This window comes from Notolepis coatsorum (assembly GCF_963971535.1).
Source record: "Notolepis coatsorum genome assembly, chromosome: 10".
Taxonomy (NCBI): domain Eukaryota; kingdom Metazoa; phylum Chordata; class Actinopteri; order Aulopiformes; family Paralepididae; genus Notolepis; species Notolepis coatsorum.
The window spans coordinates 136,053,986-136,074,960 of NC_140174.1; the positions used below are offsets into that span (position 1 = coordinate 136,053,986).

The 20,975-nt window shown below is 42.2% G+C and overlaps 1 protein-coding gene across 1 annotated transcript in view; it reads right to left on the minus strand.

The window, feature by feature from the left end:
- Positions 1-1,351: 1,351 nt before the first annotated feature.
- The window catches only part of cyp1d1 (cytochrome P450, family 1, subfamily D, polypeptide 1), a gene marked incomplete at both ends in the record, with an annotated part of 20,151 nt that continues 527 nt past the window's right edge, over positions 1,352-20,975 (minus strand). Inside the window, 7 exons of the mRNA XM_084323198.1 lie at positions 1,352-1,634; positions 2,162-2,248; positions 2,588-2,711; positions 6,018-6,107; positions 6,753-6,876; positions 19,999-20,628; positions 20,725-20,971. Of these exons, the coding sequence (XP_084179324.1) occupies positions 1,352-1,634; positions 2,162-2,248; positions 2,588-2,711; positions 6,018-6,107; positions 6,753-6,876; positions 19,999-20,628; positions 20,725-20,971 (1,585 nt within the window). The remainder of the gene's footprint in view (positions 1,635-2,161; positions 2,249-2,587; positions 2,712-6,017; positions 6,108-6,752; positions 6,877-19,998; positions 20,629-20,724; positions 20,972-20,975) is intronic.

The window sequence follows — 20,975 nt, forward strand, 5'->3', positions numbered from 1 at the left end:
GAGGAAGATGAGAGGGATCAAGAGGTGGGAAGGAGAAGGATATACGAAGGGGAGGATGAAGAAAGGAGTAGGAGGAAGACAAGAGGGATGAAGAGGTGGGAAGGAGAAGGATATACGAAGGGGAGGATGAAGAAAGGACTTGGGAAGGAGGAGGGTATATGAAGGGGAGGATGAAGAAAGGATGAGGAAGATGAACAGAGGGATGAGGAGGTGAGAAGGATGGTGGGGTGAAAAAAAGAGAGAAGAACCGCAAGAGAAGTGATAGAAGGAGAAAGTAGAGAGTGGTATGGATGAACGCTGATGGATGCCTGCAGTGCTGATGGCAAATCTACAACACTCCCTCCCTCCCTCAGCTTTTAACTGTGTCTAATAACTCCAGATAAGGACTTTTAATGTGGTGGGACTGGGAAGCTAAGGAATTGTACCCTATCACAGAGTACAGGCACAATAGCACTAGGATTGACCCTCTCTAAGTGCACATCATTTTCCAAAAAGAGACAAAGAGACACAGATAACGTCCGCTAATGCAGAGTATTTCTAAAAATAATGCATTATTAGAATTCTATAGCTAAAAGTTAATGGGGCTGTCTTATACACAATTATATTATAATCATTTCAGCTTTAAAATACAAAAATAATAATAATAAAAACAATTGCATGGTTTATGACTACATCTGTCAAACCACAATTGTGAAGGTGCATGATGTCATGAGATGCTGCCACCAGTGGGGTCTAAATGCTCATTCTCCAGTCAGTTGAGTGAGTAGGTTTTCATGAATGGTCACTCTATAGACCTGTTCGCTGTATACAAACATACCGTGTTCGAGCCAATCAGCAATACCAACTGAGTCACGTGACTAAGTTACTCCTGAGCTGCACGAGCTGCTGCGCTAAAAAAGTATGACGGAGCTCTATGGAGAAACCATGGCACTCCACTGACTAAAAGTAGTTTCAAACGATAATGGCTGGATGTCATTTAGCCAAATCAGCATGTCTGTGAGTGTGAGTCTTTCACCTTTTACATATCTAGCTTTGGCATGGATTGATTGTTTAGATCGCTAGCATGGCTTAACAAATGCAAATATATTGTAGTCTGCCCCGTTGTTCTGACCAGGATTACGCTCCTTTTGCCCCCTTGATGCGCGTGCACACTGGGTCTGACGTATACAGCGGACAGGTCTATGGTATCTTATGAAGTCTGGTCCAAGACGGTGGCTTGTTCCCTAGCCATACCAAGCCAGTTCCGGGCCGATATTATTATTATTCTGAATCTCGACCCTTTCAGTGTTAGCGCTGGTGAAGTGAGGTTCCAGGGAGTTCCACGCAGAGCACCGTCTGGGCTGTGGGAGCCCTACAGCCTTGAGGACACGCTGATCCGGTAGGGCCGTGGTTTCATGGTGAGACCAAAGTCGGTGCTGAGGTCCAGCTCCTGCCCCGGGACGTTCTGGATCCGCAGCCCGTGCAGCAGCGTGGTGAGGAACACGAACATCTCCAGACGTGCAAAGCCGTCGCCGAGGCAACGCCTCTTCCCCATGCCGAAGATGAGAACCTTCTCCGTCTGCTCCTTGTTGAGGAGCCCAGACGCGTCCAGGAAGCGCTGAGGACAAAACACATCCGGGTCGCCCCATAGGTCACTAAGCCAGAGGGAAGATAAAGAAAAAAAGGAATAAAGCAAATGTCAGGACATAGGCAGAATAGGACATTAATTAAATAAGGAACAAATATCAGATTAGAAGGAGATAAATGATAGAATAGAATAACTTTATTGACATTGTACTAATACAATGAAATTAGGAGTGCTACTCCTGATCAGTGCAGGAACAAGGTAAACAGGACAATTACAATACATATTCATCCCTCCATGCTACATATAATTCACTCCATACTATACATACTGTACCACTCACACAGTACCCATACTTCCTCACAATACACATGTCATTGCTCAAAAAAGTGCAGGTCAATATAAAACAGTGCATAGACAGATATAAAAAGTACAAAAGATATCAATATATATAAAAGATTCCAACATCATGAATATAGCAATCAATTCACATCAATGTGAATATAGAGTGATGATTATTGCGCAGATGATGACTATACTGTTTGCTGGTGTTTAGAGATCTTGTGGACCAGGGAAAGATATCTAATCTCTACTCACACATCGTGATTGACTTGATACTGGTTGATGAAAACACAGGTGTCTTGAGGGATGAGGTATCCGTTCAGAGTGGTGTCCGCTGTGGTGCTGTGGGGGAACAGAACGAGCGTCTTCAATGACAAAACGGGGCAACAGTGGCTCAGGAGTTAGAGTGGTAGTCTGGTAATCATAAGGTTCCCGGTTAGATTCCGGCTCCTCCTGGCAGCGTGTTGAAGTGTCCTTGAGCAAGACACTTAACCGATGAGCAGGTTGGCACCTTGCATGGTTGCCTCCACCGTGAATGGGTGAATGTGAGATTTGGGATGGTCTGTTTGCAAGACAGCTCAAACAGCCAATACACCACAAATGTACTGTAACTATTTTATACAGTAATGGGGATAAACAAACTCTTCTTACATGTCCAAACACAACCACTTGCAGTCTTACCAGTGAGGTATGGTAAAAGGGACGTAGGATGCATGACGGAACACTTCATATAGGAAGGCTTCTGTATAAGGCATCTTAGGCTTATCCGCAAACCTGGGCAGCCTGGCCGGTCCGATGTGTTCATCTAGATCAGAAGAAGAAAAATACAGTCACAGACAAACCCGGGCAGTCTGGCCGTGTGTAGCCTTTTTACAACGCATCCGCGTTTCCGGCGCTCTGATTGGCCAGGTCATGTGACATGTGCGCCCAATAGCGTGTTTGCCCTATTTCCGCGTCGAACAGCCTGCAAACTACCTGGCGTTCTATCGCCATGCTCTAAGACAAACTCTAACCTTAACCAACTTCGAAGAGTGCCTAAGCTTAACCAGTGTAGAAACTTGCCATCCCACGATTGGCGCTCATGTCACATGACCTGGCCAATCAGAGCGCAAAACGGGAACCCGGAAACGCGGATGCGTTGTAAAAAGGCTTCAAGCAGCCTGGCCAGTGCGATGTGTTCACATTTGTAGAACGGCATCTCGCATCACTCAGCTTGTCAGCCCTTATTAGATAGGAGGCTGGCTGTAATAGATGGGTGTAGCCTAGTCTACAATATTAACCTCTTAAGCTCTAGCCATATTTTCAGAAGATTCGCCTAAAAATACATACCTAAGAAAATGGAAGATTGCTCCACTTCTACAGCATCATATGACATCAAGAAAATAACGTTAAAAAATAAAGTTCATGCTGGAAGTCAGATGATTGACAGGGGCTGGCGTGAGCTGGGAAGTGTAGTTTTATGAAATTCGAAAGCCCATCGAAAGCCCTGGGTATCTTCGTTCATAGGACTACACACACTTATGACAGCTTCCTTTATTTCCGTCTAATTCAACCGGTTTCTGTCGGGATGCGCAGAGATATTTATAAACTCATATTTCGCTATATCATTGGTAAACAAGCATAGTACTGAAAATATACACTTTAACTGCTGTTTTGATAGGGTTAGGGTCTTTACTCTTGGCTACATTTGAAGAAAGAAATGCAACATCAATTAATATGTTCTGTATTGATCGATTTATGGCGTGATATGAATCTCGGCCCTGTACTAGGCCCGTCAGGCTTAAGGGGTTAACTAGCCATTGTGGGTATGAGTTTAGTCTATGTAGAAAGGAAAAAAGCCCCTGTGTGAGGATGTCAAGGCTCCAAATCAGAGAGTTAATTAAAGGTTACAAATCTATTCTAATATGACAGGACTTACTTCACCAGCGTCAGTGATTTGCATTATGCACCACAAAGGTCTTGATGGAGAATGATTCATCCACAGCAAAGCACATATTTTAGTTTACCGAATCCCCAAATGAGGTTGTCCTTTGTGTGCGTCGATGTAATCAAACCATGAGTGTGTTTGCTGAATGCAGAATGGCCACCATGTGTCAGGGGGCTTGCGTGTCACTGCCTTTGTGCTCATCCAGGACAACCCTCTAATGTTGCTTCCTCTGCCTCTTTCTCCCTCCCTCTCTCATCCCGATTCATCCTCTCCTCTTATTGTCGCCCCCCTCTCTCATTCTGTCTCTAATTCTTTTTTTCTCTCTCACTCTCTCTTCTCACTCTCTCTCCTTCATTCTCTCCATCATTCTCTCTCTCTCTCTCTCTCTCTCTCTCTCTCTCTCTCTCTCTCTCTCTCTCTCTCTCTCTCTCTCTCTCTCTCTCTCTCTCTCTCTCTCTCTCTCTCTGTGTGAACATGCAACGTGCCTCGGAACAGACAGAAGCAGTCTTCTCAGCCCGCTTCAAAAGTAGCTCTGGCGTCAGCAAATTGGACCGACCTTTTGTGTGTCACGCTGACGGCTGGTGGCTTGGTTCTGTCCGGGAAGAGGACTAGGGTTGGATATTGGGTGTTTTTTTTATTGATTCTGATTGCAATTATTATTCTACTAAACAATCAATTTCCTTAATTATTCTCTTGATTATTTTGTTGCATAAAACACAGACATTTTTTTATCTCTGCATACTTTTTGTTGTTGTTGCTGTTGTTGTTGCTGTTGTTGTTGTTGTTGAAACAATGCTGATTTTCTGTGCACAATCTCACACATATCCCTAAACTATACAGTTTGCACACTTATTGAGAGTTAATGGCAGTGGCGTTGTTTCAGTAAAAGCCAAGGTATGGCAATTAGGGAGGGTGGGGGGTGAAGGGGGTGTTTCCCCCCCTTGGTGGATTTTTTTGTCAAATCAGTTGCACAATAGTCACTTTTGGTGAGTTGTTTCTATACAATTCACTTATATGACATTTAGGTATGACACAGGACTACACAAGCATTTTTAGTATAGAAATGTGTCAACAGACTAAAGCAGGGAACCACAATATTTTGCATACAAATTATGCAGAATGTAATATCATAACTGTCTATTATTTTTCTTGCAATTGGGCCAATTTTCCTTAGGTACGGTTTTGAGGTGTGTGTTCAACAGAATGTAACTATCAAAAACATGTTCAAAAAAAGTATGGGTTACTGAATGCTGAATTGCACTGTTATAATCACTAAGCCATTGTAAGACCTTACCTGTGTCCCTGTATCACTTGTCTCTGCTGCCCTTTGATTAAAAAACGTCTGTATGTCCATTTTCCTTTTTTTTTGGCATATTTGAGTTAGTCACCTATAGTAAAAGTCACCTACTGTAGTAAAAGTGAGATAATTGACTATATCAAAACATGCTAGCGCTGTACCGAATAGTTCGAAGCTTCGTTCATAATGTCGACATTCGAATTATAAATCAACATAAAAATATATATATATATATATATATATATATATATATATATATATATATATATATATATATAGTATATATATATATATATATATATATTATTATTATTTTTTATTTTTTTGCCAAGGTATGGCGAGTGCCATACCTTGCCATACCAGAACGACGCCCCTGGTTAATGGGTTTGAATATATCATCCAGTGAGGTCATCTGAAAACATTGAATTGTGTTGTGTTAATTACAGCTCACTAACATGATGTAGATTAAAAATAGCAAAAGAGATTGCATTTTTCATCAACATAATTTAATTGGGCTGTAATTAACACAACACACAGATTCAGTACCAGATGGCAATTCAGCAAACACCTCTCCCTAGAGTAATTGTAGTTATTCTACTATAGTTATTATAGTCACAGGACTATAATGCATTCATAAAGTTGGACACTGTCTTGCATGAGAACACAGGAGTTAGACAGGAATACTGAACAGAAAAATAGGATCCACGTTCTTATAAGCTTCCACACTGAAGATCTGTCAGCACCTGCTTGGATATGTCTGTGTTGACACCATTTGATGGATATAACTAATGCAACCTACTTGTTTCCCCTCTAGCTCAGCTGTGGTCAATTATGTGTCAAGGGAAAAAGGATGTAATTAGACTGAAAGATCAAAGGAATACAGGTACCTATCTCCTGGTGTATCCTGTCCTGGATGTCGGGAAACTTGATGAGGTACAGCAGGCTCCACTGTAAACCGGCAATAATGGTGTCGAACCCTGATGAAATCAAACCGAACAGAATCGCAGTCAGTGGAGATAATGGCCATCACCATCATCATCATCATCATCATCATCCTCAGTAGCATTATGTTTACTGTATGACTCCATTGTACAAGTAAGCGAATAGAAAGAAATAGAGGTCTCTAGCCCTCCAATAAGATAAGACATTTCCTTTATTGATCCCCATGGGGAAATTCGGGAGGCATAGCAGCATGGGGGGGGGGGGTACAGGTATGGGCAGGGTATAAATATAATAATAATAATAAACTTTATTTTATTATTTTCATACAGAAATTGCAGTTCAAAGTGCTTCACAGCAATAAAAGATACAGGCATAAGCGAGCATAAAAAAGATAAAGGGTAGCAAGGTAAGGTAAATTACAGTTTTTCACATTAGGATCTAACATCCCAATAGGCCTCTTTGTTTACGGTTTCATTCAGTAATACAAATAATAAAATAGAATAGACAGAGTAAAAAAGTGTGATAAAATAGTTCAATAAGAATATACAATAACATTTACAACAGAGCATCGCTCATAACACCTAATAGAACAACATAGAAAGACTTAAATATAGGCAATAAAATGAGATCTGAATATAAAAAAATGAAATGGCATGTATTGTTTCCAGTGTGTGTCTAACCTGCTCCAAAGATGTCTATGACGGTGTGTATGATCTGAGAGTTGGAGAGCAGGGCTGTGTCTTTGTCGTCCTTGCGATCCTCACACAGAGCGATCAGGGCGTCTGTGATGTCACGTATGCAGTTCTGGAATCAAACACAGATACACACACGCAATGAGACAATTCAAACTGAATTATAAAGAAATAATTTTCACTAGGTACAGGAATGAGGAAGGGACTTGACATTCATGGGTGTTTACATTTTTATTTGATTTCTTTCATGTTTTACATTTTTTCTTTTTTATGTTTTGCATATATATTTGTTTTGTAAGGTTTTAAATTAAGTCAAGTCAAGTCAAGTCAAGAGTTTTATTTGTCACGGCATACAAGTATACAATGAAATGCGGGTGGTCTTGCCCGCAACGATGTGCAATACAGTGGGTACAACATATAATAGAATCCAATACAAAAAACATTGTGCAATAACAGGTAACAGGTAACAGGTAACATGGTGTGACATCAAAATCGGTATCTGTACATAGTTATTTACAGAGCATATAGGACATGCTAGGTAGCTTTGGTAGTGCAATACACTGTTACTGTTGCTAATACTGATTTAAAGTGGCCTTTCCTTTTGGCAATAAGTGTGAGTGTGTGCGGCATGAGTGTGTGCCCGCTCATGTTAAAGTGTTAAAGTGGCTGCTAGTGTGTGAGCGTGCACAGCGTGCGTGTCGTGTGTGTGCTCATGTGTGCTTATGTGTGGATAGTTCAGTGTTCTGTGGTACTCAATGTTCATTGTTCAGGACTCTGATGGCCTGGGGGAAGAAGCTAAGCCTAAGCCTCTCTGTCCTAGTGGCTGGGGTTCGCAGGCGTCTGCCTGACCTCAGCAGCTGAAACAGGCTGTTATTGGGGTGGTGGGGGTCTTTCATTATTCTGCAGGCTCTGGATTTGCACCTCTTGTTGTATAGAACCTGCAGGGGAGGTAGTGCAATACCCGTGGTACGCTCGGCTGAGCGCACCACTCTCTGTAGGGCCTTCTTGTCCTGTGCCGTGCTGTTTCCATACCAGGCAGTGATGTTTCCGGTCAGGATGCTCTCTACAGCTCCTGAGTAGAAGGACTGGAGTATCTTCCCCGATTCTACTCTGAACTTCCTCAACTGTCTCAGGTGGTAGAGGCGCTGTTTCGCCTTCTTTACTACTGTGTCTATGTGTGTTGACCATGTCAGGTCCTCTGAGATGTGGACCCCCAGGTACTTAAAGCTGCTCACCCTGTCCACGGTACCCCCGTTAATCATCAGTGGTGTGTGCGTCTCCTGCTGTCCTCTCCTATAATCCACGATCAGCTCCTTGGTTTTACCAATGTTCAGGAGCAGGCTGTTGTCCTGGCACCAGCGTTCCAGTACCTCAACCTCCTCCCGGTAGGCCTTCTCGTCGTTGTCCGTGATCAGCCCCACCACCACGTGTCGTCTGCGAACTTCACTATGGAGTTGGAGCTGAACTTGGCCACACAATCGTGTGTGTAGAGTGAGTACAGCAGGGGGCTCAGAACACAGCCCTGGGGGGACCCGATGCTCAGGGTGATGGTGTTGGAGGTCTGACCCCCCACCCTGACCGCCTGGGGTCTTTCGCTCAGAAAGTCCAGTACCCAGGCGCTCAGGGCGGAGCTCAGACCTAGCTCGATCATCTTGTCCACCAGTCTGGTGGGGACTATGGTTGAACGCTGAGCTGTAGTCAATGAACAACAGTCTCACATAGCCCCCCTTCTGACGGTCAAGGTGAGAGAGGGTGCTGTGCAGTACCTGGGAGACCGCGTCGTCAGTGGACCTGTTTGTCCTGTATGCAAATTGCATAGGGTCCATATCACTGGGGAGGGAGGCACAAATGTGGTCCTTGACCAGCCTCTCGAAACATTTCATGACCACAGAGGTGAGTGCCACCGGTCTGTAGTCATTTGGACATGTTGGGGAGGGTTTCTTCGGTACAGGGATGATGGTAGACATCTTGAAGCAGGCAGGGACCACTGACTCCGCCAGGGATTGATTAAATATGGCGGTGAACACCGGGGCCAGATGGTTGGCACAGGACTTGAGTATGCGTCCTGTTATACCATCTGGGCCAGCAGCCTTCCTGGTGTTCACCTGCATAAATGCTCTTCTCACACTGTGTCCATAGTGACGTCCCCGCCCCCCCGCGGTTGCCCCCCCCCCTCCACAACAGCCGGCGCGCCAGTGACGTCACTAGCCAGAGAGCCAGCAGCGCCACTGTCTACACCAAACCGAGCATAGAAGGTGTTGAGCTTGTCCGCGAGGGAATTACATTAATATAAGTGTATATTTATTCCTACACCTTGTAAATTGAGTTATGTTCTTTGTTATTTATTTCATTGCTAGAGATCAATGATTTGTTTTTGTTTTATATTGTTTGTATTCACATGGTCGAAATAAAGATTTCAAATCAAATCAAATAAGGTATTTGACATCATCTCAGTTAAAAGCGATCACATTGTGAGAGACGTGAGATAACACTGAAACATCAACTTCAAACCTGCTCAGTGTCACAAGAAAAGTACTTTGAAACAGGGACTCCCTAAAAACTTGGTATGTCATTCATAAACCCACCCCTCCCTTAACCCTAACCTTAACCTCATTGGACCTCACAACCCACCGTTAAAGGAGAACACCAAAAAAAAAAAAAAAAAAAATACTGTTATTTCCATGGCCTAAGACCGTTCAATTTGGGAACATGAGCTACTCTCCGTTAAAGCCAAAAACCAGAGAAAGAATAATCAAACTTGTGATGTCATCAAGTATAAAGTCTGGAGCTGTTCCATTGACAATGTATGGGAGACTGATTTTAAAATAAGATAAGATACAATAAGATATTCCTTTATTGATCCCCTTGGGGAAATTCAGAGGAGATTTTGTGTGGACCCACACACAACATTTATTTTTTGTTTTATTTTTTATATCCAAATGAGCTATATTCTATAGTAGTGGTCTCAGTTCTGAAATAGTCAATGAACTCAGAACCTTCCCCTGAGTGCTCTCACTGTCATCTATAAAATATTTGTCAATGAATTGTCTGTGGAGAGAGCTGCTCATGTTCACTATGTCTGTACTGTATTAGACCAGAGGAAGAGCATGTATGAATTCAGAAATTGGGGCGTAGTTCCCCTTTAACCGCACATTGGACGTGATGCAATTCAAGGTATCACTTTGAAACAGGCGGTAAACACTCGTGGTAAGCATAGCTTTGAAACAGGCGGTAAGCGCTCATCTGAGATCTGAACATAGCTTTGAAACAAGCGGTAAATGCTCATGGTAAGCATCACTTTGAGACAGGTGGTAAGCGCTCATGGTAAGCATCACTTTGAAACAGGCGGTAAGCGTTCATGCTAAGCATCACTTTGAGACAGGTGGTAAGCGCTCATGGTAAGCATCACTTTGAAACAGGCGGTAATCGCTCATGGTAAGCATCACTTTGAGACAGGCGGTAAGCGCTCATGGTAAGCATTGCTTTGAAACAAGCGGTAATTGCTCGTGGTACATCACTTTGAAACAGGCGGTAAGCACTCATGCTAAGCATCAATTTGAAACAGGCGGTAAACGCTCGTGCTAAGAATCACTTTGAAACAGGCGGTAAGCACTCACAGGGTTCCCACGCTTGCCTTGAATTTTTTTTCCATACTACCTCCTGATTTTCCAGGTACCATATTAAGTGATGATCTATAGGCCCCTGAAGTTTTCCGCCCCCATCCGCGCCCCCCCCTCCCCTCACACACACAACCCCCTAGGACACCTGACTACTTACTTGATTTAAAAGATGTACCAGTCAAGTCTACATTGTAAATGCTTAGAGATTATGTCTTATTGATAATATCAATGCATGAAATAATGCAACAAGCTGTAGATGAACAACAATTTATTGAACTGGAACACATGAGCACTGGGATTGATATATGTTCTCTCTTCCACTCCTCTCCTATCTCATCCTGTCCTCCTCTCCACACCTCCCCTCGTGTCCGCTCCTGTCTTCTTTTCCTACTCTTCTCAACTCCTCGTAATCATAATCGAAATTAATCGTTGTGAGGTGGCATCGTTTCACCCCTACTACTCTTACTCTGTAAAAGCGTTTGTAAAAGCTTTTGTAAATCAAACTGGTTATCGTTATGAGAGCTAACCAGGGGCGGATTTAGGATTATAGGAGATCCGGGGCTTAGCCCAGATAGGTGCCCGCCTTTTTTTTTTTTTTTTTTTTTCAATTTTTTTTTTTTTTTTGCAGGCAAGCGGCAGATATTTTTTTTATTTAATTAACCTGTACGTGCAATTTCCTGCAATATAGAGCCTTCAATCTTGACCAATAAAGCTGCTCTTTTCACTATAAAACTCAGTTAACCATAACGTAGTTATGGTTAGATTTATATATTGGGGGGGGGGTATATCATATTTTTTATATGATCAAAAAGTGGTGGAGCAAGAGCATACCTTTGCTCCCCCAAGTTCAATAGTGGGAGAGCAAAGATGCTCCGAATGCTCTTATGGCCAGGCGTCTATGATTCACTGATACAAAGTAAAATAGTGCAGTGCAATAAAATAGTTCGTAAAATAGATATCATCGTATTTTTTCGGGAGGCCAGTAAGGAATGCATTACAGTAGTCGAGTTGGCTTGAAATAAAGGCATGGATCTGGTTTTCAGTGTCCTTTTGATTTATAAATGCTATGTTTCTAAGGTGGAAGAATTCAGTTTTTGTCAACTTGTTGATTGTGATTTAAAGCTTAGGTCTGAGTCTACCATGACACCAAGACTTAACTCACTCAAATACAGTTAGCAGCTGGATAGACCACAGATGGAAATTAGCTTCTGCTAAATCTGGTGCAAACATATTTTCATGTAACAATGATGAATTGTCAGAAAAAAAAGGAAAAAAAATTATTTATTTTTTTTAAAATAGATTCGGGGCTTTTCAGAAAACATTCAGGGCTTGAGCCCAAGTAGCCACCCCCTAGCCCCGCCCTAGCTACTGTACCTGGCGCTGGCTAACTGGCTCGTTATGAGAGCTAACGTTGGCTAGCTACTGTACCTGGAGCTGGCTAACTGGCTCGTTATGAGAGCTAACGTTGGCTAGCTACTGTACCTGGCGCTGGCTAACTGGCTCGTTATGAGAGCTAACGTTGGCTAGCTAGTTAGCAAGATTGCACTGCTTACTAACTAACGTTGATAAACCCAGGTTTACCACACAGTTAAAACACAGCTACTTACATTTGAGGATAAACTTGCATAAGAAGTTTCACTCAAGTTTCACTGTAGATGCCAAGGCTCCATTGGCTCACCAAGCTGCCTGCATCAAATTCCAACATCCAATATACCATATAGGATGCCAAGAGCATGCTCTACAACATGGGATCATCCATTTCTATCTACAGTAAAAGCTGTTCACATGTAAAGGGTTTTTATAAACTCATGTTAATTCTGTGCTCAATAGTTAAATTTTATTACACATCATCCAATAAAATTTTCCAGGACAACTGTTTCTATTTCCATGTAATTGGTCACTTTTGCTCAGTTTCCATGCCTTTCCATACCTGGAAAATGAATCCCATGAATCCCATGTTTTCCATGTTTTCCAGGTCCGTGGGAACCCTGACTCAGGCTAAGCATCACTTTGAAACAGGCGGTAAGCACTCATGGTAAGCATCACTTTGAAACAGGCGGTAAGCACTCAGGCTAAGCATCACTTTGAAACAGGCGGTAAGCACTCATGGTAAGCATCAAAGCGACACGTGTCTTCCAGCACATTGCTAATTCCTAATTAGAGTGCGTGCAAACACGTTAGCCACTCTGCGCAAGAACAAAGGTACTTCCCAGGGTACTTGTTTGTTATCTTTTGGCGTTCACTGCACGCACAGGACCTAGTGTGTGTGTGTGCAATGTAAATGGTAGAGACCAAATTAGCGTGAAATATCCAGAGAAAACAACCCTTTAGAGACACGCCACCCAGGATTTACAGCTCATTCTAAACATATTCTGGCTCTCATGCGTGCTGTACTCCGTCCGCTAGATCAGCTAGCACGCACGTTAACTCTGGAGTCCCATCCCATTCTTTTAGTACACAATTTGTTTCAATGTAAGGGGGCGCTGCAGGGGGGCTTGGGAGCCAACTTGATATTTCCATTCACTTTTCCTCTAGCATCAAAACAATAACATGGGGGGACGGCAAGGGGGTTAACACTTGTTGATTACTCTTCCAATCTTTCTTTGTCTCTCTGTCCTGCCCGTCTCTCTGTCCTGCCCGTCTCTCTGTCCTGCCCGTCTCTCTGTCCTGCCCGTCTTTCTGTCCTGCCCGTCTCTCTGTCCTGCCCGTCTCTCTGTCCTGCCCGTCTCTCTGTCCTGCCTGTCTCTCTGTCCTGCCTGTCTCTCTGTCCTGCCTGTCTCTCTGTCCTGCCCGTCTCTCTGTCCTGCCCGTCTCTCTGTCCTGCCCGTCTCTCTGTCCTGCCCGTCTTTCTGTCCTGCCCGTCTCTCTGTCCTGCCCGTCTCTCTGTCCTGCCCGTCTCTCTGTCCTGCCCGTCTCTCTGTCCTGCCCGTCTCTCTGTCCTGCCTGTCTCTCTGTCCTGCCCGTCTCTCTGTCCTGCCCGTCTCTCTGTCCTGCCCGTCTCTCTGTCCTGCCCGTCTCTCTGTCCTGCCCGTCTCTCTGTCCTGCCCGTCTCTTTGTCCTGCCCGTCTCTCTGTCCTGCCCGTCTCACTGTCCTGCCTGTCTCTCTGTCCTGCCCGTCTCTTTGTCCTGCCCGTCTTTCTGTCCTGCCCGTCTCTCTGTCCTGCCCGTCTTGTTGTCCTGCCCGTCTCTCTGTCCTGCCCGTCTCTTTGTCCTGCCCGTCTCTCTGTCCTGCCCGTCTCTCTGTCCTGCCCGTCTCACTGTCCTGCCTGTCTCTCTGTCCTGCCCGTCTCTTTGTCCTGCCCGTCTTTCTGTCCTGCCCGTCTCTTTGTCCTGCCAGTTTTTTTTTTTTTTTTTCATATATTTTTATTTCATTTTTGGAAGAAAGGCACAGGTACAGCCGTACAGGCATACAATGCACATAAAACATAATTTAAATTATTTGCCAACTACACGCATTGGCTTGCCCCTTGCCTCATTTAAGATAAAAAATCCTACCCCCTAACCCCTGCACCAACCACTGTTGACAAAAAAAAATAAAAAATTATAATAATAACCCCCCCCCCAACCCACCCCGTCATAGGCCTGAGAAGAAAAATAATTGAGCAAAGATTTCAACAAAGACCAAAAAAAATAAAGGGAATTATACAGATATAATTAGTTATGTCCTGCTAGTTATATAGTAGAGGTCCTACTGTAACTTGATAGAGAATATGGTTCCAGCTATCTATTGTTTGATAGTTTGCACCATTTAATCTAGCTGTAGAAAGCTCCATTGTTACAACATCAGCTAATAACTGTTTCCAGTACTTCCTGCCAGCCAAAATCGTCTCTGAACAATACTTAAAGCTAAAGAATCATCATCATTAAGGAGCAGTCATTTGGGACAACAGGGAATATGTTTTTTTAATACTTTAGATAGATAATTAGTTATCTGTTCCCAGAAACGTTTGACTGTGGGGCATTCCCACATCATATGTGTAAAAGTACCAGTAGTATTTAGAGAACAAAGTGTACAGTTTGGTGAAATAGCACGTCTCATTCTATAAGCTTTCTGGGGGGTTAAATATGTTTTATGGACTAAATTGAAATGAATCTGCTTATGATTTGGGTTTCGTGATGCCATAATAATATTTCCCCAAACTCTGGTCCAATTGATAGATTGATGGTGTTCTAATCCCAATTCTGTGCTCCACGATTGGATAACAGGTATTAACGAAGTACATCTTTGTGATAGATCTTTATAAATTATAGAGACTTGACCTTTGGACAGACCTGCAGTTTTTTTTAGAGAAAGTAACTAAGGGGTGAGTAGTTGGTTTGGTCCATGGAACTCCATAGACTCACATAGCCGAACGGAGCTGTAAATATAAAAAAAGGAGGTGCCAGGTAAGTTATATGACTCTTTCAGATCTGAGAATGATCTTAAACCATTGTCCTCCATAACATCGGCAAGTACATCAATGCCACAATTGGACCATGATTGAGCTACAAAACTGCCTCCGCTAAGCAAAAAATGGTTATGGAATAAGGGAGTCTGTTCATGTCACTTAGTATCAAATGTAAGTAACTTTTCATATTTGCGCCATAAAGATATGGCATGCGCTATTATCGGACCATAACGTAATCTACACTGCTTTAGTAAAATATCTGTGAAGACAATGTCTTGTAAACGAATCGGTGCCACAATATGTTTTTCAATATTAAGCCAGGGGGCCTCAGAATTAAAATTAAACCAACTCAACAGAGGACGAAATGATAACGCTTGAAAATATAACTTAAAATTTGGTACAGTTAAACCACCAGATTGCCGCTCATTTTGTAAGGTAGTAAGTTTAACCCGAGCTCGCTTGCCTCGCCATATACATTTTGAGACTGCTCTATGTAAATGTTCCCAATGAGCAACAGGTGGGGCAATAGGAATCATGGAACTACAGAAGTTTACTCGAGGTAATATGTTAATTTTGATAATAGAGACTCTTCCGGAAAGGGAGACAGGTATATTACACCATCGATTGAGATCGTCTATGATTGACCTAATGGTTCTATTGTAGTTTACAGACAAAAATTTTTTTTTTCTTTTTTTTTTTAATTGAAGGAAATATATCAATACCAAGATATTTAAATTGGGTTACAACCGAGATCTCATGGTCAAGCACAGAGTTAGGAGTGGTTCTTAGGTACATTAGTGCTGATTTGGTCCAGTTTATTTTATAACTTGAAATTGAACTGAATTTTTCAAACAATTTCAGGAGGCTTGAGAGAGACTGAGATTCATTCTCCATATATAACAAGATGTCATCCGCATAGAGCGAAATATGATGATCAGTAGAATTTACAGAGATTGGCTTAATGTTTTCTGATTGCTGTATAGCAGGGATAGGCAACCCTAGGCATGCGTGGGGGCATTTTCATAGGCACAGGGGGCAGAATAAAAAAAAAATATATATATATATATTTTTTTTTGCTTTGAAATATTATAGTGAAATATTTTTTGAAATCCTCCCACAGGTTCTTTTTACTACCACATATTTAATTGAGACCCTTTATTTGTTTATTATTTCAATTTAGCTGGAAATACATTGCTACATCATTCAGTAAGATTTGTATACTTATTTTTCTGTTAATTTATTATGGATTGAAAACTGAAACCCTTAATGCACTGAACTCAATATTTTAAAGTTCTGGTAACTTATTATTATTTATTTATTATTATTTATTTATTTTACAGTGTAGTCTTGCGATCAATCAAAACTTATTTACACGATATACCTCACATTCACCATCCATTCACATCCTGGTGTTCTCCATTAGGCCTGTAGGTGGAGCTATGACAGCACATGTACAGTACACACACCGATGGTGTGTGATGTGTCCAAAAATGAATGGGCAAATGTGAGTGAAATGGTCGCACTGTATGCAGCTGTTTGTCTGCATTGCACCCCCCCCCCCCAACTCAGATTTAGGGTTGATACAACCATCATAATAATATTGTTAATAATAACAATAACAATGATGTAATAATGTAAAAACTATCATTAAAAATACCTGATTATGAGAATTTCTTTTTACGATGCATGGAATATTGTTGAGGCACACTAGTTTTACAACTATATTTCAAACAGGCACTCCATGTCAAAAAGGTTGCTGACCCCTGCCGTATAGCTTGGGCTAAAGGTTCAAGGGATAAAATAAACAAGCTTGCAGAAATCGGATCCCCTTGCCTACTTCCACGAGTGATTTTGAACGGAGGAGAACTAATATTTCCGGTTATAACACTGGCTGATGGATTAAAACATATTATTTTTACCATATTTATAAAATTTTGACCTAGTCCCATATGTTTCAGTACAGCCCAAAGATAGGTCCACTCCAGATGGTCAAAGGCCTTCTCTGCGTCAACAGAGAGATCAGCTGACGACACTTTAGCATGAGAGGCGGAGTTGACAATGTGAAGGAGACGTCGCAAATTATCAGACGCATTTTTATTTTTAACAAAACCACTTTGATCTGGGTGAATCAGTTTAGGTAAAAACTTTTCAAGACGGCAAGATAATACTTTAGAAAATAGTTTGGCATCTGTATTAATTAAAGAAATAGGGCGCCAATTAGAACACTGGTTTGGATCTTTACCTTTTTTTAATAAAAGAGAGATTAGGGACATATTCACGTCTCTCCCTAAGGAGCCTTTAGATATGGATATATTAATCATTTCAAGTAGTAGTGCGCCTAAAATGTCCCAGAACTGCAAATAAAATTCAGGGGGAATGCCATCCCACCCTGGAGACTTGCCTTTATTCATAGTTTCCAGAGATGTTTTGAGTTCTTGTAATGATATAGGAGTCCCCATTAAACTTGATTCAACTGGTGACAAAACAGAGAGGTTAAGGCCACTTAAAAAAGATTCAATCTCTTCAGAGGAGCGCTCGCCTTCTGTAGTATATAAATCATTATAACATTTAGCAAATCTTGTATTGATTAATTTTGGATCTGTAAGCAGCTCACCATTTTCTGATGTAACAGTAGTAATATTTCCTACAAGATCACTATTGCGTAGTTTGTTGGCCAGTATTTGACTCGGTCGACTACCATGAAAGTATTGATTTACTCTACCTTTATGGATGGAGGATTTGGCTCTTTTCCTGATAAGATCGTTTAGTTCACTCTTAACATTGGCTAGTGTAGCGGCAGTCTGCTGAGAGTAATGCCTCTGTTGAGATAGGTCCAAGGTAGACAGCATGGTTTCTAAATCCGATATTCGTTTTAGCTGAGATTTATTAAGACTTGAAGAGAAAGTAATAGCATTATTTCTGACAAAGCCTTTAGTGACGTCCCAAAGTATCCTGAAATCATCCACGGAGTTATTATTAATCAATAAAAATTGGGCTAGCTCAGACTGAAATTGCTCACACAATGCTGGATTATCCAATAAAGAGCAGTTAAAGCGCCATCTTGTGGCCTTTTTCTTAGCCTGGCTGAATTGAAATTGACAGAAATAGGCATGGTGATCTGATAAACTCATAGGTCGGATTTCAATTTTTTTGACGTCTGAAAATAAGGATGCTGATATTAAAACTAAATCAATACGGGAAAATGATAGATGTCTATTAGAGAAATAGGTATACTGCATGTTGCCTGGATTATGAACCCGCCAAATATAAATAAGATTAAAGTCAGATAGCAAGTGCTTTAAAGCGTTTGTTGAGCGAGCATTATGATTAACTGCTTTAGATTTATCCCAGGTATGATCCAAAACAGAATTCATATCTGACCGAATAATCAACTGGAAATCAGCTAGTTCCACTAGGATTTTATTCAATGATTGAAAAAAGTCTGGTTCATAATAGTTGGGTGCATAGACATTAATAAACGCAATTATTTTACCATTATGAATACATTTTAGAAAAGCTATTCTTCCTTCTTGATCACTGCCTTTGCCTATGATGGTATTTTTGCATTTTTTTTATCAATGATTATAGCAACCCCTTTGGTTTTATTCAAAGCTGAAGCAGAAGAAGCCACTTTATAACGCTGATTTTCTAATTTGTGCATATCTCTTTCAAGCAAGTGCGTTTCTTGTAACATGGCAATTTCAACTCGATTTCTTATAGTATATATATATGATATGATATGATATAGTATCAAGACAGCTAGCCCTTTTAATGGAATTGTTAAAGGAAAACTCCAACATTTTGGGAAATTAGCTTATTTGAATGAATGAATGAATGAATGAATGAATGAATGAATGAATGAATGAATGAATGAATGAATGAATGAAAACTTTATTTAACAGATTGCAGAATGGGTACAATACAGTACGGCTCAATACATACAATTGTTAAGGGGATGCAGACCTGAGAAAGACGTTTGTCTTGTTTCCATCAGGGTCCCCCATTTTCAATTCATTTTCAATGTACATTTATTTTGTACATTATCTAACGTTAACACAAACCTAAACTAACGTTACAACTAACCTAAAGTTAGTTTAGGTTCATGTTAACGTTAGATAATGTACAAAATAAACGTTTTCCGCTGCTATAAACGTCGCACTTTTATTTTGACAACCCCAGAAAGGAAGTCATTATATATGCTTTACGATCCTGGTCTGTGTTAGCTCCGGTTAGCTCAGAGCGTCCGGTATATAACAATACCAGCCATTGGATTACTGTTTTCTAAATTGGGGAGGCTTTTAATCGTCAAGGTAAGAGGATTTCAAGTCATGGTATCCATAAACTTCAATCGGTTCGGATCTTTTGAATGAATGAGAATGTAAACAAACCTGTAGGGAACGTCACGCTACTGTCCTGCCTCACTTCCAGTGATGAAGCTAAGCTATGCTAACGGAGCGACTGTTCCCCAAGCTAAATGCACGCACAGACAAAAAAGGTATGTATCTTCTTGTCTAACTCCAGGGAAGATGTTAAATAAGCTAATTTCCCAAAATGTTGGAGTTTTCCTTTAAGACCTTTAATGTTCCATGAAAAAATAGCTAAAGACGACATTTATAATAACAAAGTAAAATATATAAAAAGTATATGAATCTGTACTAATAGATAACCCAAATTTGGTCTTTGTTGACGAGATGCCCAAAGTACGAACATAAGAAAAAAAAGGCCCATATAACCCACCCCATCTTTAAAAAAAAAGTCTGTAAGAATATTAAAAAACAGTACAAAAACAACAAAAACAAAACAAAAAAAACAAGAAAAAACAAAGGTGATTGGTGCCCCTCCCACGTAGATCCTCCCCACCCTGTATATCTAACACAGGAGTGTGACATAGCTGCAAAAGGAACAGGTAAAATAAAAGGAGTATTGGCCTGTCTTTCTGTCCCGCCCGTATTGAAACCAATCTATCTCTGAAACACACGCTAAACCCAAAGCAAAGTTTTTTTTTATCGAGGACCCAGATGAAAGAGGTTGCTTTTGAACATAGATTTCACACAAGCGACATGAAAATCATCTCTCGAGTTTGTCACTTTCAATACATAGCCTCGTCAAAACTGTAATGTCATATAAGCCAACTATTTAGAGGTTCCGATGCGTATGCTCCATTGCAACAGTGTTGAGACATACAGTAGCAGAGGTGACAGAAGGTGCGTCTGTCTGCCTCCTTACCTTGTCAAAAGTGTGGATGTGCTCCTCAATGCTCCTCTCCATGAAGCCGTTCATCCTGCGGATGTGCTGGACCATCTTCCTCAGAGACGGACTGGGAAAGTAGCGGAACACGGGGAAGAAATCGGCCAGGTTCCCGGCAGCGAAGATCCTCAGGACCTCGTTGTTGATGTGGACGATGGTGAGGAACTCCTTGTCATTGTGATCGTACCTCTTCCCGAAGCAGAGGGCACAGACCACGTTGGCCACCGAGGTGACCAGGGGCACCACCGGGTCTAGACCTACGGTATCGGTGCCCCCGTCGCACCCCGCCTTGCCCTTGGCTGCCCGTCCACGGATCAGCTCCACCATCTCAGCGGCCTCGGCGCAGACGTGCTCCTCCAGCAGGCAGGTGGCGCCGGAGCCCCGGGGTTCCGTCTGGGAGAAGGACCTGAGGGCGTTCTTACACAGCTTCTTGTGGAGCGTCCAGGCGGCTCCGTACTTCTCACTGAAGGTCATGCTGGTCCCATTGGCCACGGCTGAGAAGGTGAAGAGGTCGGGTCGCCCGGCAAAGGCGTCACCTTGCCGCACCAGTGCCTGCCTGATGGTGTTGTAGCCACTCAGGACCACCACGGTCAGGGAGCCTAGACGCATCTGGAATGATTGAATGAGTGAGTGAGTGAGTGAATGAATGAATAAATGCCAATTATTTTCCCAGCCAAGACGACATCATTGCTTTGAAAGACATACCTGGAAGACGTCACCATACAAGAGCCTCAGGCGGGTCAGGGAGAGGTGTATCTGGTCCCCCATCTGGAGAAGGTTCCCTACCAGGGGCCAGGGAGTGGGGCCGGGCGGAGGGGGGCATTTCAGGTGCAGGGGCCTTTGGGAGTGGTGATGGAAGTGGGATTTGTGTCCCTTGCGGCCCTTGAGGGCCACTAGGATGAGGGTGAGGACACACAGAGCTACGGTGATACCAGACAGGGACACACAAGGGCTTC